This window comes from Dromiciops gliroides, chromosome 5 (assembly GCF_019393635.1).
Source record: "Dromiciops gliroides isolate mDroGli1 chromosome 5, mDroGli1.pri, whole genome shotgun sequence".
Taxonomy (NCBI): domain Eukaryota; kingdom Metazoa; phylum Chordata; class Mammalia; order Microbiotheria; family Microbiotheriidae; genus Dromiciops; species Dromiciops gliroides.
Window position 1 is genome coordinate 284,181,576 of NC_057865.1, and position 27,277 is coordinate 284,208,852.

Genomic DNA, 27,277 nt, shown 5'->3' on the forward strand with positions numbered 1-27,277 from the left:
CCGGACCTATAAAAAGCTTCCACACTCAGTTTGAGAAGAGTTCATGGTTGAAGCAGGCTCATGGTGGAGGACTTGAGGAAGAACCAGACCAGGCTGGAACTCTAGGCTAGATAGGCCTTTTCTTAACTCCACATGTTCTCTTTTTTCTAATACCTAGTATGCTTTAATAAATGCTTAATGCCCAAAGGCTGGTGCTAAAGCTTCTAATTTAAGGCAACCACACATTTAGATTTTAAACATCACAATAGGAAGTGTGACATTAGAGAGCTTGGATCACGAAGACCTGTCACTGACATGTACTGGCTAAATGACCATGGACAAGTCACCTAACTTCTTCTTCTTCTTTTTTTTTTTAGTGAGGCAATTGGGGTTAAGTGACTTGCCCAGGGTCACACAGCTAGTAAGTGTTAAGTGTCTGAGGCCAGATTTGAACTCAGGTACTCCTGACTCCAGGGCCGGTGCTCTATCCACTGCACCACCTAGCTGCCCGTCACCTAACTTCTTGATGACTCCTCCAGGAAACTTTTAAAGTCTATAAGTCATAGGTGAGTTGCCAATCTATGTCAGTAAAGAGAATTTTCATTTTCAGAATTTCCTATACAGCTGAATTCTACTTGCTCCCAGTGTAGGTCACATTTATTTAATTCTTTAAAGTTTAAGATTTTAAAATGGAAATACACAAGAGGAAATAGTTAAAAAGACTCACCTTCTAGAGAGCTAATATTGGCATTTATATCTTCAAGTTGATCCATGATAATTGGACATAGCTGGATAAAAAAACCCAAAGAATAAAAATATCATTAATATGCCATTGCAACACAAGGAGAGATTGCCATGTAAGTCACAGCTACGTTGAGATGTATCTTTTTTCTTCCCTAGGAGTGAAAAAAGTATCTGTCATGTTATAAGTTACAGGTCAAGAACCACCAATGCTTCTTTGGGCCTGAATGTATCATTGTAGCCCTGGGAATGTACCTGGTACTTGATCCTAGGGTGGAACAAATGCTCTTCTGGGTAAACACCACTTAGGCTGGTTTGAGCTTGAGCCACGTCCCTTTCCCATTTGATCTTTTTCAGAGGGACCCTATTTAAGTCACTATCAATCAATCAAATCAGGTCCTTCAGTTGTTACAGCAGCCCTGAGATGTAGAGAGTAAACATCTGGCATGGACCATTTGATGCATCTCCAAGTTTGGGCACTAACTGGGGCAGGAAGAACTATGGAAGAACAGCTATGGCTACTTAGGGTCATCTAGGGCCTATTAACCTCTTTCTAGCTCTGTGTGTATTTACTGAACCTGTAATTTAACTGGTGTAGGAAATCTGGTAAGGAAACTCTCTTTAGCAATGCAGGACAGTAACTTCTGCAATTTATATTCTTAGAGAGTCTCCTGGCTTTACTTAACCTTAAAAGGTTAAGTAACTTGCCCAGGTCACACAGCCAGGTCATAAGATGTGAAACAAGGTCTTCCTAGAGCTGAGGTCAGCATTCTCTGCACTGTTACTGGCTGTCATCTCCACATGTCCTTCAGTTAATACCTGTGACAGAAAACCATGAGTATGATCATAGATCCTTTGTGTTGGGTGCTTTGAGCCCAGGATCATTACAGCATCCAAAGTACAACACATGTTGCTTATAAACCTTATGCATCTCTCCCATATATTTTAATTATGAGCTAGATTAATAGGAATAAAACTGGAAGACATCTTTGGAGATCATCCATAAGCCTTACATATGAAGAGACTGAGGACTAGTGACTCATCCAAGGTTACACAGGTAGTAATTGGGAGGGACACCTGAACCTAAATCTTGTATTATAAGAACTAGAGAACTACTCTTTCTAAAACTACAACCAAGAGGAAAGTGGCATGTGAGGTCTCAGGGTCAAATAGTCCAACTCCCTCATTTTACAGAAGAGGAAACTGAGGCCCAGGGAAGTCTTACCCAGGTAGGTCCCAGCAAGCTGGAAAGACTTCAGGGCTCTTTCCACTGGCCTTTAACACTTCACAAATGGCCTTTAACCTGCTTTCCAAGCTTATTACTTCATTTCATATAATCTTTGATCCAACAGAAACTGACTTCCTTGTTCCTCTCATCTAATATTCTCTCCCTTAACTCTTTGCCTGGAAGGTTCTCCTTCCTCACCTCCCTCTTTCAGCATCCTTAGGTTCCTTCCAGATAACACTTCCTACATGAGGCCTTTTTTGATCTCTGCCCTTCCCCCGTTCCTTTGCATATATTTGCCATATTATTTTCCCTTTGTATAGATTTGTAATATTCTTTTTTTACTGTGTATATGCTTGGAAAATATGTTTGTTTGTTTGTTTGTTTTTGCCGGGCAATGGTGGTTAAGTGACTTGCCCAGGGTCACACAGCCAGTAAGTGTTAAGTGTCTGAGGCCGGATTTGAACTCAGGAACTCCTGAATCCAGGGCCGGTGCTTTATCCCCTGCGCCACCTAGCCGCCCCCTTGTACATATATGTATGTATGTGTGTATATGTGTTTCTTTTCCCAATAGAATTTTAAGCTTCTTGGGGACAGTGGCTGTTTCCTTTTTTTTTTTTTTAATAACTTGTCATTTTAAAAATTTTGCTTACCAATTTTTTTTTTTTTTGGTGAGGCAATTGGGGTTAAGTGACTTGCCTAGGGTCACACAGCTAGTAAGTGATAAGTGTCTGAGGCCGATTTCCTTTTTTTTTTTTTAAACAAAGGAAACCAATTATATTGAAATGCAGTTATGCTGTTTCCTTTTTCTCTGTTTCTGTGGTACCCAGTACAAGATCTGGAACATAGATCCAGTGATAGATCTTATGTCTGCCATTCAAGAAATGGTCTAGCTAACTTTGGAGAGGCTGATCAGAAGATGATGAATTCTTTGGTTGTGCCAACTACCATCTATTAAGGAGAGACTTATACTATGCAATGATAGAGGAGGGAGCTTCAGGTATAATAATGTGTCCATACCCTTTGACCCAGCAATACCACTACTAGGTCTGTATCCCAAAGAGATCATAAAAAAGGGGAAAAGATCCACATGTACAAAAATATCTATAGCAGCTCTCTTTGTTGTGGCAAAGAATTGGAAATTGAGGGGATGCCCATCAAAAGGGGAATGGCTGAACAAGTTGTGGTACATGAATATAATGGAATGCTCTTTTCTTGTAAGAAATGATGAGGGGTGGCTAGGTGGCGCAGTGGATAGAGCACCGGCCCTGGAGTCAGGAGGACCTGAGTTCAAATCCGGCCTCAGACACTTAACACTTACTAGCTGTGTGACCTTGGGCAAGTCACTTAACCCCAATTGCCTCACTAAAAAAAAAAAAAGAAAGAAAGAAAGAAATGATGAGCAGGATGTTTTCAGAAAGTCTTGGAAAGACTTACATGAACTGATGCTGAGTTAAATGAGCAGAACCAGGAGAACATTGTACACAGTAATGGCAACCTTGTGTGATGATCACCTGTGAATGACTTAGCTCTTTTCAGCAATACAATGATCTAAGACAATTCTGAAGGACTTATGATAAAAAATGCTATCCATACCCAGAGAAAGAACTGATGGAGTCTGGATGCAGGTTGAAGCAAACTCTTGTTCACTTTATTTTATGTGTGCATTTTTGTTTTTGCTTTTTGGTCTGTGTCTTCTTTCACAACATGGTTAATATGGAAATATGTTTTGCTCATGTATAATCTATTTCAATTTGTTTACCACCTCAGGAAGGGGAGGGAAGGAGAGAGAGGGAGAGAATTTGGAACTCAAAATTAAAAAAAAATGAATGTTAAAACTTGTCTTTATATGAAATTGGGAAAAATAAAGTATTATTTTTCTAAAGAGAGTCTCAGTAATAAACAGCATCACTGAGCTGATGAAATTATAGATCCTCAAGGTATTGAAAAAGTTCTGACCATGGGCATCTGACTGTTGTTACCCCTGGAGTCATCAGAGACTTACCTTCTTATTCAAGGTCTTCAGAATAGGTTTCTCCATGGGCTCAGCAAAGGAGTTATATAGGACACTAAAGGAAAAGGGGGGAAATAGTGTTTACATATTCCAGGAAAACCTCCATCCCTGATCACTGGTTGGAAACATGTCCCCAGCCCAGCTGCTCCTCATCCCGACCCTCTCACCCACCTGAGTTCTCCTGAAAATGAGATGTGGGCATGCCCAACTCGAACATAGCAATCTTCCAGCTTCATGATCGGGTGGCCTGTGTCACTCCGGGACAGGTTAATGAGGCCCGAGAAAAAGATCTCATCTAGAAAGAGAGCAGCTGCTCCTTCATCTTTGCTGCTCATCAGACAAAAATCACATGCTTAGAACAAAGACCCACAATGGATGGTACTGAATTATGAATGAAAGCATAACAGTATAACAACTCACAGTTTGAAAGCCCTTCTGCATTTACAAAGCACTTTTCTTACAACAGCCCTGTGAGGTTGGTAAAGAGAATACTATTGTTCTCATTTTATAGCTGAGGGCTGCTTCAGGAAAAGGGCTGAGGGAGCACTGGCTCTGGAGTCACAGGTCCTGGGTGCAAATCCCCCAGTTCTCATGCTTGTTACTCTCCACTGTGACTGAGGCCAAGTCACTTAACCTCCTTGGGCCTCAGTTTTTTTCATTTGTAAAATGAAAGGGTTGGCTCAAGTGGACTGCGAGGACCCTTCCAGCTCTGAATATTTGGTGTTCTCTTTCTATGATAAAGCACTTAATCTCCCTGGGCCTCAGTTTCCTCCTCTGCAAAATAAGGAAAATAGGCCTTCCAGGTCCCTTCCAGTGCTGACTACCACTTTGCAATACATTAAGGCAGAAAGACACACACTAGGGTTATTTTTGTTATGAATGAACACACATCGAGAATCATCTACAAGGTATCACCTTATCATGGTGTCTCTCAGAATTTGTTTCCTCATTTATAAATTAAGTGGGTTAGATCAAAGCTTCTTAAACTGGGGGTCATGACCCCATATGGGGGCACATAATTAAACATGGGGGTCATGAAAAAATTTGGTAACAGTAAAAGATTATGTATACCTATTTTATATACCTATATATCACGTAAAAATTTCTCTGGCAACAAGGTGTGGCAAGTGGAAAAAGTTTAAGAAGCCCTGTGTTGGACTATATGCCTTTTTCTAAGGTCCTTTCTTCTCCAATATTCAGTAAGTCTATCATTCCATGAATGAAAAGAAGAAAGAATTCAGAGAGATGTACTGGGAAGAAAGCTAGGACTGGAGGCAGAAGACCTGCAGTCAATTTCCAGTTGGATTACTTACTTCCTGTTTGACTTTGGGCAAGGGACTTATCCCTGTGGGACTCAGTTTTCTTGGATGGCCTCTATGCAAGTTCTAAGTCTATGATCTAATGATAAAATGAGGACAGAGAGGCAGGCCAGAGGGCTTTTAAATGCTTGACTGAGCAGTTTTTACTTTATCACAGAGTTATCAAGAAGCCACTGAAAGTTTTTGAGAAAAGGACAAAGACAATTGAGACATTGGCAGATTCAGGGTTTGGACCCAAACTCTGAGAGTTTTTTTACTCCCATTTCTCATCAGGTTGGATCATTATTTCTGGAATATTCCAAGGGATCCTTCGGCACAAGACTTTGCCCAGTAGGGCAGGATGGGTTATAATGAATATTTTTAAAGGCTGACTCATGAGGTCCTCTTGATTTCATATATTTAGGATGTCACTGGTTATTTCTCCCAAGGAGGCATAATAACAATGACAACTTTCATTCCTATAGTGTTTTACATTTTGCAAAGCATCTTGTATTATGTTATTTAAAAATTATTTTGCTATTTTATTTTCTATTATTTTCCCTTTTTTCTACTTTTCTCCCTGAATTTAGCAATACCAAATACAATGAACACTTCTGTATATATTCTAGAACAGAAATAAAGCTTATGCTCCACACTCCTTATATTCATCTGAATTCATATACATTCATATATACATATTCATATGTATACTTTTTATTTCATATGTATATGTATATGAAATTGTGACCCTATTATATAGTACTTGCTTTTCCTTTTAAGTACATAATAAATTCGACATACAACTTCCAAAGCTGTCCTGCTTGTCCGATCAAATGAGATGATGTTTACAAAGTACTTGGCACAGTGCCTAGCACACACTAGGTGCCTAATTAATGCTCATTCCCCTCCTTTCTCTTTGTCTGTGATTCTTTTTTTTTTTTTTTTTTTTGCAGGGCAATAAGAGTTAAGTGACTTGCCCAGGGTCACACAGCTAGTAAGTGTCAAGTGTCTGAGGCTGGATTTGAACTTAGGTCCTCCTGAATCCAGGGCCAGTGCTCTATCCACTGCGCCACCTAGCTGCCCCCTGTGATTTAAAAAAAAAAATTTCCTTGAGTTCTCATTTTATGCTCACAACAACCTTGTGAGGAAGTAATATAAGAATGATTTTCACAAATAAGAAAAAAAAATTTTTTTACAAATAAAGAAATGGAGTCTCCAGATAGCAAAGTGAATTGCCCATGGTCTTAACAGCAAGTAGAGGAGAGGGCTTGGATCTGAGCTGTTATGTTCATGGTTCTATTCACTGTATCACAGAGCCCGAATCAACAACATGCTCATTTTTAGGTCCTTGTTACAATTGTAGTTTATCACTTAGATCTATAATTGCTTTAAGCTTCCCTGGTAATAGTTATCTGTGAATCATGCATTGATAATTCTGTCTAGTGAGATAATATTTGTGAAGGACTTAGCACAGTGCCTGGTGCTCTCTCTGTGTATATATATGTATATATGTGTGTGTATGTATATGTATATGTATATGTATATATATATATATATATATATATTAAAAACATCTCCTAATTCTGTCCCTTTCTGCCTCATAGGCTGTAGGATCTGCTGTGAAGGACTTAGCACAGTGCCTGGTGCTCTCTCTCTCTCTCTGTATATATATATATATGTATATATATGTGTGTGTGCGTGTATGTGTATGTATATAAAACATCTCCTAATTTTGTCCCTCTCTGCCTCATAGGCTGTAGGATCTGCTGTGAAGGACCTTAGAGGCCACTGGGTCCAATCAGGCGAAGATACTGAATCACAGAGAAATTCCATGAACCATAGTCTTCCAGACCCAGGTCCAGCGCTCTATTCACATCACCCTAATGCAACTAACTCATTTTATGGCAGATGATACCAGAGGAATGATAGGATTTGCCCAAGGTCAAAGTGGTAAGCCTAAATTGTAAGCAACAAAGGCTGGATTTGAATCCAGGTTCAGATGTGAACTGCTTGAGTAGCACTTTTTCCAGTGTACTAAGCTGGGCTCATCTGGCCTTGGGCGTGGGAGGGATGTACAGGTAAATCTGGTTCTGCCCAGCCCTGACATGGGCAAACAAACCTGCTGAGAGCAGAAGCCTTTGAAGCCAGCCACTGCTGTTGCCCCAGTGAAGAAGCCCTGATACTCTGAGGGTTGGGAGCCAACCCTCCCATCCCGGAAGGCCCAGCTGGTCTTTCCACTTTGGTTGGCTCAAAGGCCTTCCTTTCAGGATGAGCTGGTTTGCATGATCAAAGGATCATAGATTCAGAACTGGAAGAGAGCTTAAAGATCATTCAGGCTAGGGGTTCTTCACCCCCTTTATATACCACGGATCCCTTTGGCAGTCAATCTAGTGGAGCCTATCTCAGAATAATGTTTTAAATGCAGAAAATAAAAAGGGTATAATCATTCAATGTCTAAATAATTTAATAATTTATTAACTATTAAATAAATATTAATTAAAATTATTTTAAGAAGGGTATTTTATTAAATGAATAAGAAAGGGTATGCAAGATTATAAAGGAAATCAATTATATTGAAATACAGTTGGACCCCTGCTTAAGAACTGTCACTAGTTCAACCCATTTTACAGATGAGGAACTGAGCACCAGACAGCTTAAGTTTAATAATTCAATTCAATAAACACTTATTAAATTCCTGCTATGTGTCAGGCGCTGTGCCCAAAGTCACACAAGAAATAATACAGCCATAATTAGAATCCAGAACCTCTAACCAACAAACCCTATATTTGTTTGTTTGTTTTTTGGTGAGATCACAGAGTTCTAGATCAAGAGTATTGTATTCTTACTATTGATAGCACAGTGTGATTCCAGATCCTGTGTTTTTCCCACTATATCAAGCTGCTGTCATTGCTCACTTCACCAAATAGGAATCCAAGGTTCACTATGGGTAACTGACTTACCGAGGTAAGTTGCCTCACAACTTCCCAGTGAGCTCGTTGGTAAGAGTTTAGGGTGTCCCAAAGTCTTAGTTTTAAGCTTAAAACCACACGAAGACTTTTAGGACACCCTATACTATTATAATCATCTTACAGACAAGAAACCAGAGTCTGAGAGGGCTCAAGGGATTTCCCTAAAGTCACACAGTTAATTAGTTAGCAGTGGACCCAACATTCAAAATCTGTCTGCAGACCCCCAAATCCAGCTCTCTTTCCACAACACTGTACTGAAAAGGACTCACAGAACTTGGAAGTCTGGGATAGACCTGTATTGGGTTTTCTAGGAACCACAGTTTGCTTACAATGGCCCCTTTCAATGATCTATTTCTCATTCATTGAAACGAGAATTAATTTCTCCCTAATTAAAATATGCATTTACAAAGTAGTGTGGAAATTCTAGCAGTTAAATCAGGGTTAAATAGATTTTAGCTTATTAGTATGGTGGTAAGTCTGCAACTCTTTATATTATTTGTAGTATTCTTTGATGTCAATGATACCCTGCATCAAGCCTTTCTCACAAAGGTAGGTATCTTTGGTGAGGCAGAACCTGACTCTGGAGTCCAAGGATGTGGGTTTGAATTCTACCTCTGACTATGTCGTTTTAACTCCCTGGGGCCTCAGTTTCTTTTTATGCAAAACAAGGAGGTTGGACTAAGTGGCTTCTAAGGATCCCTTTCATCTCCAGGTCTAAGATCCTATGAATCAAGTTGGTTTTAGCCTGACAGTCTCAAGTGACCTTTGGAGTCTGAGCTTCCCATTTGTTCTATGAGAACCTCTGACATTTCAGCAATACTTACAAAAGAGGAGATGTTATTTCCCATCCCATGCTGATGTTGGTTAAACCATGGTTGTTTAATACTTTAACTCCAGTTCCAGACACAGGGGTTAATGAAATATTTGGAAATGAGAAGGTATTGATTTTTATGCTATATTTAAAAGAAGAAGAAGAAACAGAGGCATTAGTTTGATATTTCCTTCTAGAAGATCTGAATGAGACCAAAAAATACTGGTCCAAATTTGTCATTCATTAAGTTAAAAACAATCCATAGTTCCCTTCAAAGCCAAGTTCAAACATACCACTTTCATGAGAATTTTCTTTCTTTCTTTCTTTCTTTTTTTTAGTGAGGCAATGGGGGTTAAGTGACTTGCCCAGGGTCACACAGCTAGTAAGTGTTAAGTGTCTGAGGCCGGATTTGAACTCAGGTACTCCTGACTCCAGGGCTGGTGCTCTATCCACCTTCATGAGAATTTTCTCAATTTTCCCTGATAGTACCTCTTCCTCCAAGATATCATTACCTTGTATGGCTGGGGCAGTTAGATGGCTCTGTGGATAGAGTGTCAAGAAGATCTGGGTTCAGACCCAACCTCAGACACTTACTAGCTGTGTGACCCTGGGCAAGTCCCTTAACCTCTGCCTACTTCAGTTTCCTTAACAGTTAAATGAACGCAAAGGACTTAAACTCTGTTTGCCTTAATCCACCGGAGAAGGAAATGATAAACCAATCCAATAGCTTTGCCAAGAGAACAGTATGGTTCACAGGGTCATGAAGAGTCAGACATGACTGAATGACTGAGCAACACAGGACTGTTGTGAGGATCAAATGAAATAATATTACAGTACTGGGCACATAGTAGGCACTTAATAAATGCTTGTTGCCTTCCCCTTCTCCCTTCTGACTCCCAGGCCTATGCTCCTTCCATGAAAACACATTCTTTCCAGGCGATTTCCAGATTCTGAGCCACCTCCACACTCCTGTTTGGAGTTTATCTGCACTCCAGAGTCCCCTCCCTGATTAGCAAAGTGGATTAGAGGAGGAGACTCTTAATTAGAACATAATTAGTCACTAACCTACTTCCACAGATTTTTTTTTTAAGTGATAGGCTTGAGTCTTTTTGCCTAAGATATAAACTGTTAGAGGATGGTCTTTCCACTCGGATTCCCTGGAGAGGATCTTCTTGGTCTTAAAAAAAATGTGGTTAGGAAGACACATAAGTCTACTTTACATGGACTTTGAAATTTTCAAAATTAAATGCTATTAAAAAAATTAAATGCTCTTGTGGCCGAAGGCTATGCAGGAGTCTGATGTTTCTTCATGGCTTAAGGAGAATGATCTGGCAGCAGAGTCCAGACTCTGACGGTGCTACCAACCTGAGAAGGCTCTGAGTGTGATCTGGGCAATCAACCGGGCCTACTGTCCAAGCATCAGCTGGGCAAAGGATAGTGGAGCTCATTACCAATGAATGGGCCGTGAAGAGGCAAGACCTGGTGGCCATGGCAACCCATGAAGGATGGAAAAATATTTAAAATAGTTCTTGGTCTTATTGGTCTTCTTCTTCTTCTTTGTGGTGAGGCAATTGGGGTTAAGTGACTTGCCCAGGGTCACACAGCTAGTAAGTGTTAAGTGTCTGAGGCTGGATTTGAACTTAGATCCTTCTGAATCTAGGGCCGGTGCTCTATCCACTGTGCCACCTAGCTGCCCCTTGTGTGGTCTTCTTCCATTTTTGCAGTGTGATTGAAGAGGGAAGAGGGTACTAAGAATTACAGATCTCTGTTCTTAAAACTAATTCTTAGTACTCTCTTCCCTGCCACACCTTTACTCACAGATAATTTCCACTATACCAGGAGCCAAGATTCCACTGCTATTCCCTCTGGCTCTGATAGCTGAACTTTTGGTCATCCTTAGCCAGGAACCAGGCTATCTGTGCCACCCCTGCGCAGGAACCCTCCTCTCCCCCAACTTCCCATCATCCTTTTGTGTGGACTAGATGGCTTCTGAAGGCCTGTCTAGTTCTACATCCATCCCTGATGATCAGTCGAGGAAGCACAGCGTGTTTCCATGACGATGACCCTTGTTCTGTTCTCTATTGTGTGTTAAATTAAGAATTGAATGAATCACCTCCAAAGCCAAGGTTCCCTTCTAGCTTGAACCTCTAAACACTTCCCTTTCTTGTGATAGGAAATGGAATTTTTGAAAAGTTAATTTCACACACTATCTTTTTTTTAAAACAATGCATTCATTCATTCAGTAAGCATTTATTAAGTGCTTACTATTTGTAAGATGTAATGCGAGATCCTGAGGATAATAAGGCAAAAAACCTGAATAATTCCTGCTCTCAAGGTGCTTACATTCTAATGGGAAAAGAGAAAAAAATATCACAAATGGGGGAGAACGTTCCTTTCTTCTACTTACTTTGAAAAATTATAGTCAACGTAGTCAACTTTTAAAAATTCAAGAGATTCGGAGCCTTTGAAATCAGGAATGCCATTCTTCTTCACTATTAGCTCAATTGCTTCCATGCCCGCCTGAATACCTGAAGTGGGCAACAAAGAGATTTGCTTCTAAATGGGTAGATAAAGTTTAGAAGTTTCAAGTTGGATTTTTATATGGCAGCACACGAGTCAAAGCACACTGCAGACATGGAGTCAGCCCTGCCAGCCCTTGAGAGGAGAAATAGAGAATGAAGTAGCTCCAGGGGGTGGGATTGACATAGAATGAATGTACATCATGCTCTCCATAGGTCAAATGTCACAGAATCCCAGACTTGGAGGTGTAGAATGTGACATCTAGCCTATATTTGCCTCTCCCCACCTTCCACCTGTCACTCCTCTGACTGAACCCGGGGCTTTTCCCACTAACCACATGCCAGTGATAGGACTTGATAAGTTGGAAGAGACCCTGGGAACCACTTAGTCCAACCCATTCCCAACAAATAATTCCCTCCATGTATAACCTACCTGACTAGTGATTATGCAACCTCTGCTTGGAGACTTTCGAGGATGGTATAAGGTCTGAAGAAGGAAAAGGCTTTCCTGGCTGAGGGGGATTCATTAGATTTTAGATAGTTTAGCCCCTTAAATTAGGGAGGGCTTCTTCAGCAAGGCTTTTCATGAAACACATTAATTAGCAACTGATTCTGCATGAGGGAGGGGATTGACCGTACAATCCCTCTGCCACTCAAGTATGAGAAGGTGGAATGCCAGCCTGAATCAAAGTTTTCTCTGCTGAGTGTTATTGGCCATTGATCCAGTCTACCTGTGTTACCCCAGTGTCCTGAAAGGGACACATTCAGCACAGGAGAAGGGAGTGGTTATTCTCACTGCTGAAAGCGCAAAGCTTACCGTAGTCCAGGCCCTTCTGAGTGATCCTCACTTTGATCCCCGGGTAAATCTGAGTTGATTGGATGAGTGGGTTCCACAAGAGGAAACAGCCCCAAAGGACCAGGATCTTTTCTAACTCCATCTGCTCTTTGGAGTGACCTGTTAACCGATACTGGTGGTTATTAAGTTTTATGACATCCATTTTCCCATCTATAAAATGGGCATCCTGATACTTGCACTGCCTACCTCCCAGGGGCCTGGTGAGGAAAACACTTTTGTACATCTTAAAAGCCGCATAGAAATGGAAATCACTGGCACTGTTCATTTTAGGTAGAGAAGAGAATATATGGAAGGCCAGAAAGAAAAATAAGCAAGACAGTTTTGAAAGCTATGGGTTGGGCTTATTCTATATTTAATAATGAGATAATATTTGTTACACACACACACATACAAAGTGTTTAGCACAGTGCCTGGCACATAGTAGGTACTATCAAAATGCCTTTTCCTTTCCTTAATAAGAAAAGCAAGGGGGCAGCTAGGTGGTGCAGTGGATAAAACACCAGCCCTGGATTCAGGAGGACCTCAGTTCAAATCTGGCCTCAGACACTTGACACTTATTAGCTGTGTGACCTTGGGCAAGTCACTTAATCCCTATTGCCTCACAAAAAAAAAAGCAAGCTGTCCAGTTTCATGTATAATCTTTCTTTTCTGTTCTACCATGTCTATGGAAATGCCCATTTTATTTGGTATTTGTATATTTTGAGATAAAAATAAATCTAAAGAGAGATATTATTCATTTTACCAGAATGTATGCTCCATGAATACAGGTACCATGTCTTATGTAAATTGTACCTCCCTCAGTGCCTAGCCCTGTGCTCTCACAAAGAAATGTCTGGGGAATTGGGGAAAAGTATTTTTGGTTATTTGAATTGTTCCTGATATCTTTATAGGGATGGGATCAAGAACTTAGAGCTGGAAGGAACCCTATAGATTATGTGGTTGAGAAGTATCAGTCACACCCCTGACATACTCTGGAGTGTTGCCAAACCAGAATGAAGTACCATTGGGAAACATTTAACAAAATAAATAAAAATACTGTAGGACATAGATAATGGTAATATGTGGTTTTCTAAGTCAATATGCCCAGAAGGGATCCTTATGTATGATTTAGTGGTCCCATTTCTTTTCGACACCACTGATGCAGTCCAATGTCCTCATTAGACAGATGAAGATACTGAGGGTTGAAGAGTAAATTATTTTCTATTGAATTAATTGTATACTTAATTAAAAAAACAAGTTCGACATAATGGGAGGTTCACAGTCTTATGAACAATCCTCTCTGTCTTGAACTCAGGTCCTTCTGACTCCAGGGCTGGTGCTCTATCCACTACACCACCTAGCTGCCCCATCACACCCCCATTTTCTTAATTAACTGAGGCATACTGTTAATTATCAGCAACAAATATATATGCAAACTGCTGGACAGATTAAACTAGGAGATAAGGGAGGTGAGGGGGCACCTTACAACCTATGACAGATGTCACCGAGGCAGGCACGCATACCAAGGTGAGGCACACTGTTAAATAGCCATTCAACAAATACGTAATAAATTAATAAGCAAAACATTTTGTGGGGGTGGTAAATGAAGAGGAAGTCGTGGGAGCTGGGCATTTAGACAAAGGCAGGGAGCAGCGGAAGGTCACTGGCTATTTATTTCTTTTCTGATTAGTCAGGGAATGATTCGTGGATATGGGGGGGGATGAGGGAGCTACTTTAAGGCTGAAAGGGAAAAGGTGACTTTTTGAGGTAAGAAGAGGTTGATGGAAATGTGCAACTATCTATTGTGGGATAGGTGCAGGGGTGGTGGGGAGGCAGTATAGAACAGTAGAAAGTGCATTGTGTCTGGATTCCAAGGACCCAGGTTCAAATCCTACCTATAATATCCATTGCTTGCATGGCCTTGGTCAAATCATTCAACCTCCATGGGCCTTAGTTTCTTTATCTGTAAATGAGGATGCTGACCTAGATAGCCTCTGAGATCCCTTCTAGCTCTGGATCTATGAGCCTAAGCTGTTGTGACACAGCCCTTGGACCTAGCTAATAACCTCTACTGGGCATGTATACCACAGAAGTCAAAGTCCCAGGTATTGTTCAGTTGTTTTAGTTGTATCTGAATCTTTGTGACTGTATTCAGGGTTTTCTCAGCAAAGATACTCTAATGGTTTACCATTTCCTTCTCTAGTTCATTTTATAGGTGAGGAAACTGAGGCAAACAGCGTGAAGTGACTTGCCCAGGGTCACACAGCTAGGAAGTGTCTAAGGCCAGATTTGAACTCATGAAGATGACTACAGGTCAGTTTCTCTGTCCACTGAGTCATCTAGCTGCCCCCAACAACAACAACATCAAACCTTAAACCAAATGAATTCCTGTTATTTGGGGAGTGGTTGAAAAGAACTGTGACATACAAGTGTAAAGGGACAGTATTGCCCTATAAAGAACAATAGATATGAAGTAGACAGAGGAACTTGGGAAGACTTGTATGAACTGATACAGAGCGACACAAGCAGAACCAGGAGAGTAATTTACACAGTGATCCCAGCATCATAAAGGAAAACATCAACGAAAGCTCTTAGAACTCTGATCATGGCCTTGACCAATGGTGGCTTCAGAGGCCTACTTCCCTCATCTTAGCAGAAGTGGTGAATTATATGGGTGGAATAAGGCAAATGTTGCTCAATATAATCAATATTTTTTTCTTAACTCTACTTCTTTGTTAGGAGGGAAGATTCCATTTTCCCAATTGAACATAAGTTCCTTGAGGACAGGGACTGTTTAAACTTTGCTTTGGCATCCACAGAGCTTGGTACTATGCCTGGCACTCAATGAATGGGCACAATTATGGAAATGAAAATCTGACTTTCTAGCTTAGTTGTTGGTGTTTATTGGGATCAGCTGAAGTTGGGGGATTCATGAAATGAGTACCGAAGTGTTCTTGAATATAAAACTAATAACAGTTATGATAATAATAACAATGGCTAGCATTTACATAGGTTTGCAAAGTACCTTACAAATATAATTTCATTTTATCCTTATAACAATTGTGGTAAATAGGCACTAATATGATCTCCATTTGATAAATGAAGATGACAGGAGGTGAAGTGACTCACCCAGGGTCACTCAGCTGGTAATTGTCTGATTTGAACTCAGGTCTTCCTGACTCCAAATGTAATACTCTTTCCAAGGTGCCTCCTCGCTGCTTCATAGCACCAGTTACTATATGCAGAGTGTTAGACTATAGGTAGGACTCCATGTCCAACATTCTGTCCACTCTGCCAGGGGCCCAACTCTTGAAAGGAAACATTTATGAGAACCATGAGCAGCTGAGAAAATCAGTTCTGCTGACTTAGCAAACTTGCACAGAATAATAGATTTTCTTTTTCTTTAGCCTTGTCTCTTTTCTGATACAACTTTGTGGCTTAAGTTAAACTGTGGTCAGCACTTAGAACATTTAGCCACAAAGGCAATGGGAAGGCAGGTAAGGTAGCTTGTAGGGAGAGGTTTGTTCTTTCTACACTACAATGCTTAATAAATTATTGTTGATTGATTGACTGATATGGGGTGTGTGTGATGGTACTGGGAAATGATAACTGGGCAATGAGGGTTAAGTGACTTGCCCGGGGTCACACAGCCTCAAGTGTCTGAGGCTGGATTTGAACTCAGGTCCTCCTGAATCCAGGGCCAGTGCTCTATCCACTGCACCATCTAGCTGCCCCCAACAATACAATTTTTTAAAAAATAGAGGCTTCAATATGAAAGGAAAAAAATGATCTAGGCAGGTTTTTTTTTTTAACCTGGGTTCTGCGAACTTGTATGTGTGGTTTAAAAATTTAGATAATTGTATTTGACCAGAATTGGTTTTCTTTGTAATTCTATGTGTTTTATTTTATACATTTAAAACATTATTATGAGAAGGAATTCATTGGCTTCACCAGATGGTCAAAGAAGTCCATGTCCCAATAAGGATTTAGAACCTCTGTTTAGACTTAGGATATTTTCAAGGAGAAATCTTGAAAGAGAGATTGAGATAACTTGACTGAAAAGGGGGACTGAATGACTATGCTCAGAAGTGGCAGCCCAGAAATCTCAGGGAAGTGAGGCAATGGGAGATGGTCAACTGAGGGCAAAAGATGAAAATCTGGATTCTGACCAAAAAGTAATATGACCTACACGTACAAATAACCCTATGATCTTTAGGGTCAAGAGAGGTGAAGCCATGGTCACCCTAACAGGCAAAGAAGAATCAACTTTGACAGCCATTGAGGATTGACTAGAAGAGGTGGTTCTAGACAGGAAGGGAAGTACCTAGGCAATGGTGAGAGGAGTGCCTAGAAATGGGGGTGGAAGATGAGGAAGAAGGGAATCAGAGATGAGATGGGAATGAATGGATCAAAGCAATGAGTGGAATGGGATGACAGAGAAATAAGATGAGGGATCAGTATACACAGGCAAATGAGGAATGCAGCACAGCATCCAAGACAAAGAAAATAGAGTTAAGACTGGGCAGTGGAAGAGAACTGGACTAGTAGTCAAGAGAAATCTGGGTTTGCATCTGATTCAGTCCCTTAGTACCTATCTGACCTTGGGCACCTAAAAGTGCCCAAGAAAATTATCTTCCTCCCTCCCTCCCTCCCAAATTCTCTTTGTATTTATTTACATATGTACTTGATGACTTCTCCATTCAAAGGTAAACTCTCTGAGAAAAGGGATTGTTTCATTCTTTTTATCTGTATCCCCTTCGATATAAAAGGAAAAAAATTATCTAGGCAGGGTGCCTAGCTTATAATAGGAATTAATAAATGCGTGTTGATTGATTTTTTTTCTGTCTACAATCAATCAACAAGCACTTTTTGATTTATTCTGAAGGAAGGGAAAGAAAGGAAGAGAGTCAGAGGTGGTCATAGAGAAACAAAAGGCAAGGGAAAGAGATAAAATTGAGTAAAAAACAGGAACTTGAAACTTGGTAGGCCTGGATTCTAGTCCTGATTTTACCAGTGTTGCTGGTTCACCTTGAACATGTCTCTTCCTCTCTCTGTGTCTCAGTTTTCCTTATCCATAAAAATGAAGGGAGTTTGCTTGTATGCTCTCTAAAGTCCTGTAGCTCTAACCTTCTTTGAGACTACAGATGGGGAAAATGACACACATCATGTACACTGTGTGTCCACAGTGAAACAGGAAAGTCAAGTCACACAGATATTCAATGCTAACATTTCCAGTGTTTGTGAAATTCCTCTAGTATTGCTCAGTGCTAGACCTTTTATTTTATTTTATTTTTATTGACCTTTCATTTTAATTCAGAGAATATGAGATAGTACCCCAGAGGGCTATGCTTTAAGTCAAGGGTTCTTAACCTGGGGTCCACGAAGCCTATGTGGGCAGATTTTCAAGGGAGTGTCTGTGAACTCAGATGGAAAAAAATGACATCTTTATTTTCATTAAACTCTAATTAAAATTTAACATTTCCTTTAATTATTTAGAAACATGATTCTAAGAAGGGGTCCTCAGGCTTTACCCAGCTTCATGAGTCCAAGAAAGGTTAAACACTCCACCTCAAAATTAAGAGTTGATTAATTAACTGAATGTGTTTTTTTTTTAACTTTTTAAACTTAAAAAAAAACTTTTAAAGTCAAATACATTTGAGTTTTCTGGGCATAGCAACAGTTTTCAGATTTATTTAAAGTAAAAAACAACAACAACAACTGTATTTCCCATCTCCAAAATGACAGTAGGGGTTTTCTCAGAATTCTTTAAATGTGTCAGTTACAAGTAGTTCTAAGAACGAAAATCTGAAGCCAAGGAGGATATTTTTCTCCTGGAAATTTATGAGTACATTAAATTACTAGGGGCTAAAGGGAGAGTCTATATGTAACTTTCAGTTACAACGTTCGGATTCAGTGATAATTAATGAGTAAGGAGAGGGAAAAAAACCACCCTTCTGTGTAAAGAGCAGGTGACTATTAAAAATTTAAGCCAGTTAACTAGCTGACAAGCAAGGGCAGGGCTGGTTCTCTGTAAGAAAGAACCCAACATGAGTTGGAAATGCTTGTAGTTGGTTATTCTGTAGCAATGGAAGTGCTCTTACAAAGGTCAGAATTCTTAAAAGTATTAAATGCCCATTTTCATACATAAAGACAATATATATAGGCGTGTTCACATGTCAAAGCAAAATTGAGTTCTTTAATTCAAGATTTTCTGCGTTTCTGGTACAGCTTAAATTGTATTTAACTGATCCAAATCAATGGCAAGGAAAAATAAATGCGCACTTGAACTTGTCAGATACAAAGCAACTTTGTAAAAATGTCTCTGAGAATAAAGAAAATCAACTTATTATTCATGGAGGAATATTTTACATAGTATGTGTGTGTGTGTGTGTGTGAGGGAGAGAAAGAGAGAGAGAGAGAGGGAGAGAGAGAGAGAGAGAGAGAGAGAGAGAGAGAGAGAGAGAGAGAGAGAGAAAACGAGAGAACTAGACTTGGAGTGAGGAAGACCTGAGTTCAAATCTTGTCTGTGACACTTAGCTGGGTGATGCTTGGGCAAGTCACTTAATCTCTCTATGCCTCATTTTCCCCATCTGTAAAATCAGGGAGAGGGGTGGGGGTAATAATAGCACCTACCTCCTGGGCTGCTGTGTGGATTAAATTGAAACAATATTTGTAAAGCATTTTTCAAACCTCGAGTGCCATATAAATGTGAATTATTCTTGTTTTTCATAGTAAGAGTTGGAAGGAAGTATAGAAATTATCTAGTACTATGACTTCATGAAATGTTTGCTGATGTAAGATGTGGAAACTTGAGCCTAGAAATAAAGTGACTTCCTCAAAGTCACATAGAACCGGGATTTAAACTTGGGTCCTATGCTTCCAAGTTCAGCACTTTTCTTGCAGCACTGCATTGTGAGGCTCTGACATCACTGAGCATGTCATAGATGGGAGCATTTAAGACTGAAATGAATCTTGGCATTCATGGGATCATAGAATTACAGCTGGATGAAACAAAAGAGGTCATCTACTCTAAATGGCGCCATTTTTATTTTTATTTTTTGGCAGGGCAGTGAGAATTAAGTGACTTGCCCAGGGTCACAAAGCCAGTAAGTGTCAAGTGTCTGAGACTGGATTTGAACTCAGGTCCTCTTGAATCTATGGCCGGTGTTTTATCCACTATAGTGCCACCTAGCTGCCCCTGACCCCATTTTATATAGGAGAAAACCAAGGCCCAGGGAGGTGGTGACTTTCCCACAGAGGTGTGATTTGAACCCAAGCCCTCTGACTCTGGACTCAGGACTCTCTCCCTGCCACCACGTGGTTCACAGAAGTCTGAGGAAGAAGGGTGTCACTGACCCTCAGAAATGACCACTTAGCAGCCTGTGTCTCAGTAAGAAGTCCAATAATCAATAATCAGAATCCCTTATATTTCAATTCTGCTTTCCAGGTTACAAGGCCCATCACAGCCCTCCATCTCACCCCATCAAGGTAGGCAGAGCACAGATAACCAATTTACAGATGAGGAAATGAAGACAGAGCAGATTAGCTTAGTTTGGCTAGTTAGAAGCAGAGGTAAGTGCTTGAATCAAGGTATTCTCCCCTCTCCCTTCCCTCCCTCCCTCATTATTGAAAATGGGCAATATTTCCAGAAATTCTGTTTAGAATTTTATTTTTCCCCCAAATTACATGGAAAACAAATTTTAACATTGATTTTTAAAACTTTGTGGTCCAAATTCTCTTCCTCCCTCCCTCCCCATTCCCCCATCCCCCCTTAAGAACTCAAACAATTCAATATAAATTATAAAAATTCCAGATTTCAAAGTCAGGTCCAGGCAACAAAATGAATTGGAAAATTCAAGCTAAGTCTTTCCCTTTGATCCTCACATCTAGGTCTGACCAATTTGGATAATTCAGACAAATATGAGGAGGGTAGGTTTTTGTTTTTGTTTTGACCAGTTATGCCTTATGATTCAAGATTCCCCACTGGCTAAGACTTCACTATACTAATTGCGGGAGACTGCTTAGCCTTTTCGACTTCAGTTGAGCATGGCACTTTGTTCCCCTGCTAAAATGTAAAGCAAGAAAATCTTAAATTCTAGAGTGGCAAAGGACTTTTAGGGGTTATCTATCGTACTCTTCTACCTGGTGGATTAGGTTCAGCAATATGCGAATACTGCCTGGGTAAATGACGGAAGAAATACCGATCCACTTCCCTGACATTACCCTAACAATGTGAGTCTAAGGAAATAAATATGCCAACTCTACAATTTTTCCAGTGGTGATAGGTCTTACAGATGTTCACAATTTTCACCACGCCTCTTAGTTAAGCAGCCTCTGGGATAGGGAGAAAACGTGCATACACACACACACACACACTCACACACACACACTCAGATAATACTTTACAATTCGTTAGGGTTAAAGTGTCAAAGAAACTGAGATGCCTCCCAGTGAGGGCATCTGGTGTGGGCTCACAAGGGACAAGTACTGAAAGAGGGTGACAGGTTGTTCCAATGAGTCTTACCTTGAACAGGGAGACGCTGGACAGCAGCCCTTCAGTCCTGGCCGGCTCCGGTCTCACCTTCTCCTTTGAAGCCAGTAAGTTAAACACTTTGTGCCTGAAACTCAGCCGCAATAGAGCCAAGATAATTATTGGTCTGAATCATCTCTGGGGTGGATTTTTTTAAAAAGCCTCTTTCAAAATACAATGAATAATTACTTCATTGCAATTAGGCAATGGCAGTAGGCATGAAAAACTACACTCTGACTGGCTGAACAGACAATGCTACCTTTCTAATCATCTCCCTGGAAAACACACATGCACCTTGATAAAGGTGCCTTTTCACCAGCCCAGTTACTAGGAGGCTTCCAGTACTTTGAATATAGGAGCTCCTAAATGACACAGATTAGGATAGAATGATGGAAATTGTGGTCAGAGGATCTGAGTTCGAATCTTGACTCTGCTACTCACTATTATAAATGATTTAACTTCTTTCAACTAGTTTCTTTGCCTGAGAAAGAAGAAGGTTTAGATTAAATGACATCTAAGGTTTCTTTCCTGCAGTTCTAAATCTATCTTTGGGCCTTAGGATCTAGATGGGGTTTCTTTACTGGGCAGGTCAGTGGTTCTTCTGGTTAGGGCACTGATGCTGGATGATTCAGAAACTCTTATGTATTTAACTACAGTATCATCTTTATGCAAATGAATTGCCAGTCTACATATCTAGCTTCCATCTCTTTCCCAAGCTCTAGTCTTGCATCTCCAGTTGACTGTTGATTTCTCTACCTGGATTTCTGTCTTAGGGGGTTGGCTACAATTCTCAATCCAGGTATCTGAGGGGCAAAAGGGACTGATGTACTTCCCAGATAAAGTCCCACCTTCTGCTAGAAGCCTCTTTTAATCCCCTGTAAGTCCAGTGCTTTCTCTCTGTTGATTATCTCCAATTTATCCTGTATATACCTTATTTGTACATAGTTGTGTGCCTATTTTTCTCTCCTCAAGGGCAGAGACTGATAAAAACATAACTATTTAACAAAAACTGCTGGGGAAACTGGAAAACAGTGGGCAGAAACTAGGTATAGACCAAAATCTTATACCATATATTAAGATAAGGTCAAAATGGGTACATGATTTAGACATAGTCATATACAAATTAGGAGAGCAAGGAATAGTTTACCTGTCAAATCTATGGAAAAGGGAAGAACTTAGGAACAAACAAGAGACAGAGAGCATTATGAAATGCAAAATGGATAATTTTGATTATATTAAGTTAAAAAGGTTTTGCACAAATAAAACCAATGCAGCCAAGATTAGAAGGAAAGCAGAAAGCTGGGATTTTTTTTTACAGCAAGTGTCTTTGATAAAGGCCTCATTTCTCAAATATCTAGAGAACTTCATGAAATTTATGAGAAAACAAGTCATTATCCAATTGATAAATGGAGAAAGGACATGAATAGTCAATTTTCAAACAAAGCAATCAAAGCTATCTAAAATCATATGAAAAAATGATTTAAATCACTATTGATTAGAGAAATGCAAATTAAAACAACCTCATACCTGTCAGATTGGCTAATATGACAGAAAAGGTAAATGATAAATGTTGGAGGGGATGTGGGAAAATCGGGACACAAATGCACTGTTGGTGGAGTTATGAACTGATCTAATTATTCTGGAGAGCAATGTGGAACTATGCCCAAAGGACAATCAAAGTGCACATACCTCTGATCCAGCAATGCCACTAGTTGGTCTGTATCTGAAAGAGATTTTTTTTAAAAGGGAAAAAACCCCTATTTGTACAAAAATATTTATAGCAGCTTTCTTTGTGATGGCAAAGAATTGGAAATTGAGGGGACACCTACCAACTGGGGGATGGCTGAACAAATTGTGGTATATGGTTGTGATGGAATACTATTGTGCTATAAGAAATGAAGAACACGATACTTTCAGAAAAACCTGGAAAGACTTACATAAATTGATGCAAAGTGAAGTGAGCAGAACCAGGAGAACAATGTACACACTGATAGCAACATTGTATGATGGTGAATGACTTAACTATTCTCAGTAATACAATGATCCAAAACAACTCCAAAATTCTGTTCACTTCCAAAGAAAGAAATGATGGAGTCTGAATGCAGACTGAAGCATACTATTTTTTACTCTCTTTATTTTTTTCATGGTTATTTTTTGATGGGGTTGTGTTTTCTTTCATGACATGACTAATATGGAGATATGTTTTGCGTGATTGTATATGTACAACCTATATCAAATTGCTTAATGTCTCAGGGAGTGGGGGGAAGGAGAGAGGGAGAGAATTTGGAACTCAAAAGTAAAAAAATAATGTTAATGTTAAAAATTGTTTTAACATGTAATCGGAGGAAAATAAAATATATTTTTAAATAAAGTAAATGTGAACATTTGAAAAAAATGAATGTTAAAAATGGTTTTTACATGTAATTGGGGAAAAATGAAATGGTATTAAGAAGGCTAAAAAAAAGAACAGAGACTGTCTTTAGTTTTTCTTTGTATCTTAAGTATATTGGCAGGTGCCTGGCACAAAGTAGGCTCTTAATAAATGAGTATGGACTGACTGACACAAGCAAAGGGTGTAAAAACTAGTTTTACTCAGCTTTGAAGGGTACACACCATTGTAAAACACAGAACAAGATATTTGATACAAAGGTTTTATTTTCCTTTTTCTTTTCAGTAGGGGAGAAAATCAATACTTTTAAATTTTAATTGGAAAAAACTGGAAAAAATAAAATAAACACATATAAGAAATTAAAATAAAATAAAGCAGAGAGAATATGAGTTGGCAAGGGCCTCCTGCTGCCCTGCACTCAGTGTTTTTCATATGCCCGTGGAGATGCCAGGGGTCATGACATCAGAGCAAAGCCTTCCACTGGGCATAAAACAAAGAGACTTTTGTGCTCTCTTTGCCTCTATCTTAGGCCTACTATTCAGTAACATTCCCTACTTCCCATGTGACTTGAAACACTATCAGTATCACAGAACCTTCCAAGACTCAGATAATGGGCACAGGCCCTGACCTACCAGTGTCCCCCCAACTAGGCCTTTTGAAATCAGCAGGTTCAAAATAGGTTCATTCTTTTTTTTTTTAGACACTTAACACTTAACTAGCTGTGTGACCCTGGGCAAGTCACTTAACCCCAATTGCCTCACTAAAAAGTAAATAGGTTCATTCTCTTTCTCCCCAAACCACCCAATCGCTCCTAACTTCCCCATGTCTTCTGAGAGCTTGGAAGGCAAGTGTGGGAGAGAAGAGGTATTAGACTGACTACCAAACTGAAGGTCCGCAGAGTTGTTGTGCTGACCTTATTGTTGCATGCCTATGAAACCTGGACAGTCTACCAGTACCACGCCAGGAACCTGAATCATTTCCATTTGAATTGTCTTAGGAAGATTCTGAAGATCCCCTGGCAGGATAAGGTACCAGACGCTGACTAGACTTTCTCAAACTAAACTGCCAAGTATTCAAACTCTACTGCAGAGAGTGCAACTCTGATGGGCTGGCCACATTGTTCAAATGCTAAGTGTACACTTATCTAAAAGACTGTTTTATGGAGAACAAAGCAAGTGCTCACAAGGAGGTCAGAAGAAGAGATGCAAAGACACTCTCAAGGTCTCTCAAGAACTTTGGAATTTATTGTGTGACATGGGATATGCTGACACAGGACTGGCCAGTGTGGCATACCCTCATCAGAGACGATGCTGTGTTCTATGAGCAAAGTAGAATTGAGGTAGCTCAAAAGAAACAGGAGATATGCAAATTTAGAAAATCCACCCCAAATGTTCTTATAGACTATTTGTGCCCGACCTATGGTGGAGCATTCCAAGTTTGTGTTGGTCTGATGAGTCACAGTCAGACACGCTGTAACTTGGCTCTGTGCCATTTGAAATTTTATGTGGGTGCCTGTCTCTGTTCTAGGTTTTAGGGAAACTTAGCTGGGGTTTCTAATATATTGTTACTTAGAAATTAGAGGCTATAGCACCAGTTTTGGGCATTAAGCATTTATTAAAAGCATATTAAATATTAGTAAAGAGAGAGCACGTGGCTCCAAGTTCAGAAGCTCTACATACCTAGAATAGAGGGGAGAGAAAGTGCACGTTGTGGCTGCATCCTTCAACATCCCAGGCCAAGAGAGAGTGCATGAGCATAAACTCCCTGGGGTTCAGAAGAGGCAGCCCTTCCACACTGCTCAAAGCTAATTGGCTCACATCATTCAAATCCATTGATTGGCATGACTTGAGGGTGGTCTGGGTGAGTTAGCTTCCTTTAGGTAGTCAGGAAGGTCAATCTACATTTCCTTTAAAATTCTCCTGACTCTGGGCTGGCCTTAAGAAAGGTCAGGCAAGGTTCTCTGGGTCCCCCAGAACCCCATTATTTTCTCACAGCTCTAACATAGTGATGTCCTTCTGGTCCTCTTTGAGAATGAAGGACAACAACCAACTTACCAACCAACCAACCACCATGTCTATTGAGGGCCCCATCACCCAGGTTTATGACCTCAGAGTCATCCTTAAATTTTGATTCTCTTTCTCCTCCCCATTTTCAAATAATTGTCCATTTTTACTGATTTCATCTCCCTCTCACATTCCTCACCTTCTCTTTATTCACTTCATAATTTCCCTAGTCTAAGCATTCATTATCTCACTATCTCCTGGACTAATGTAACAGTCTCCCTGCCTCAGATCTTTCCCCACTCTCATCTATCCTTCACACAGCTGCCAAACCAACATTCCCAAAGCCGTTTCCCTTTCCTGAGAAGCTTCAGTGGCTCCCCTTTGTTTTGGGGATAAAAATACAAGCTCCTTTGTGTGGCATTTAAAGCCCTTTACGATCTGTTTCCAGGCTGATTACCCATCACTCTTCTTCCTCTAGTCAAACTGTATCCTTTCCTTTCCTTTCCTTTCCTTTCCTTTCCTTTCCTTTCCTTTCCTTTCCTTTCCTTTCCTTTCCTTTCCTTTCCTTTCCTTTCCTTTCCTTTCCTTTCCTTTCCTTTCCTTTCCTTTCCTTTCCTTTCCTTTCCTTTCCTTTCCTTTCCTTTCCTTTCCTTTCCTTTCCTTTCCTTTCCTTTCCTTTCCTTTCCTTTCCTTTCCTTTCTTCCTCTTTGTCTTTCTTCTTTCCTTCCTTCCTTCCTTTCTTTCTTGGTAAGGCAACTGGGATTAAGTGACTTGCCCACCTAGTAAGTGACACAGCTAGTAAGTGTCAAGTGTCTCAGGCTGGATTTGAACTCAGGCACTCCGGATGCCAGGGCTAGTGCTCTATCCACTATAGTGCCACCTAGATGCCCCTATTATTTACTTTTCAGTGCACATATTATATCCTTCCCATTAGAATATAAATTTCTTGAGGGCAGAGACTAGATTATTCTTGTCTTTGTATGCCTAGGTCCCAGCATAGTACCTAGTATACAGTAAGTGCTTAACCAATGTTTATGGCTTATGTGATTGATGACCTACAAAAATACATCTTAAACATCTTCTGGGATCTGGATGGAATTGGGCCTTATTGCAGGTGCCACTATCATTTATTGATTTATAAGGGAAGAAACCTCTCTAGAATTTTTTTTCTGGGGCAATGAGGGTTAAGTGACTTGCCCAGGGTCACACAGCTAGTAAGTATTAAGTGTCTGAGGTCAGATTTGAACTCAGGTCCTCCTAAATCCAGGGCTAGTGTTTTATCTACTGTGCCACCTAGCTGTCCCTAGAATTTTTTATAAGGACTTATCATACCAACATTCCTTAGGGGTGAATTCTCTGGGCTTGTCAGTTATTGTGTAACTTCCCCACTCCAGTATTTCTCTAATTCCACTTTAGATAGGTGAGTATTTGATTTTGTTGGGTGTCTTCATTGTAATATCCTGAGTCAGTATGATAAGCACAGGGCACTTGGTTTGGTCAATTCCATTCAGTCCAATCCAATAAGTATTTATTATACATATTCTGTGTAACTGGATAGAAAGGGGAAATGGACAAAAACAGGATTTTTCCCAGCCTACCCCCAAGAGATGGCCATAACTCCAAGGACAGAGATTAATTAACCTCAATCAAGAAGCATATAGTTGTTGGATTTTCTATTGTGTGACAAATGAATGAATTAATGAAAATTAATCAATTGACAAGCATTTATTAAATAGCTTGTTATGTGCCAGGCACTGGGCAAGGTGCCCACTCTGTGCCTCAGTTTCCTCCTCTGTAAAGTGAGGGGTTTGGACTAGATGGCCTCTGAGGTCTCTTCTAGCCCTGGGCCCATGGTCCTATGTAGAAAAGCTGCTTTATGTGGATTGCAAAAATGATCAGGGGGGTTTGAGTCACATGAAGTAGTAGGGAATGGGTGGTGGCCTTGTGGGGGGAGTAGACCTCAT

The 27,277-nt window shown here is 40.1% G+C and overlaps 1 protein-coding gene across 1 annotated transcript in view; it reads right to left on the reverse strand.

Moving 5' to 3' along the window:
* BPIFC (BPI fold containing family C) overlaps positions 1 to 25,044 on the reverse strand; it is a 48,092-nt gene extending 23,048 nt beyond the window's left edge. The window contains exons 1-8 of the mRNA XM_043968313.1: positions 24,990 to 25,044; positions 20,916 to 21,009; positions 12,374 to 12,511; positions 11,445 to 11,565; positions 9,051 to 9,179; positions 4,131 to 4,286; positions 3,951 to 4,014; positions 707 to 767 (exon numbers count right to left, since the gene is read on the reverse strand). Coding sequence (XP_043824248.1) covers positions 707 to 767; positions 3,951 to 4,014; positions 4,131 to 4,286; positions 9,051 to 9,179; positions 11,445 to 11,565; positions 12,374 to 12,494 — 652 coding nt within the window. The 5' untranslated portion in view covers positions 12,495 to 12,511; positions 20,916 to 21,009; positions 24,990 to 25,044. The remainder of the gene's footprint in view (positions 1 to 706; positions 768 to 3,950; positions 4,015 to 4,130; positions 4,287 to 9,050; positions 9,180 to 11,444; positions 11,566 to 12,373; positions 12,512 to 20,915; positions 21,010 to 24,989) is intronic.
* Between the last annotated feature and the right edge of the window lie 2,233 nt (positions 25,045 to 27,277).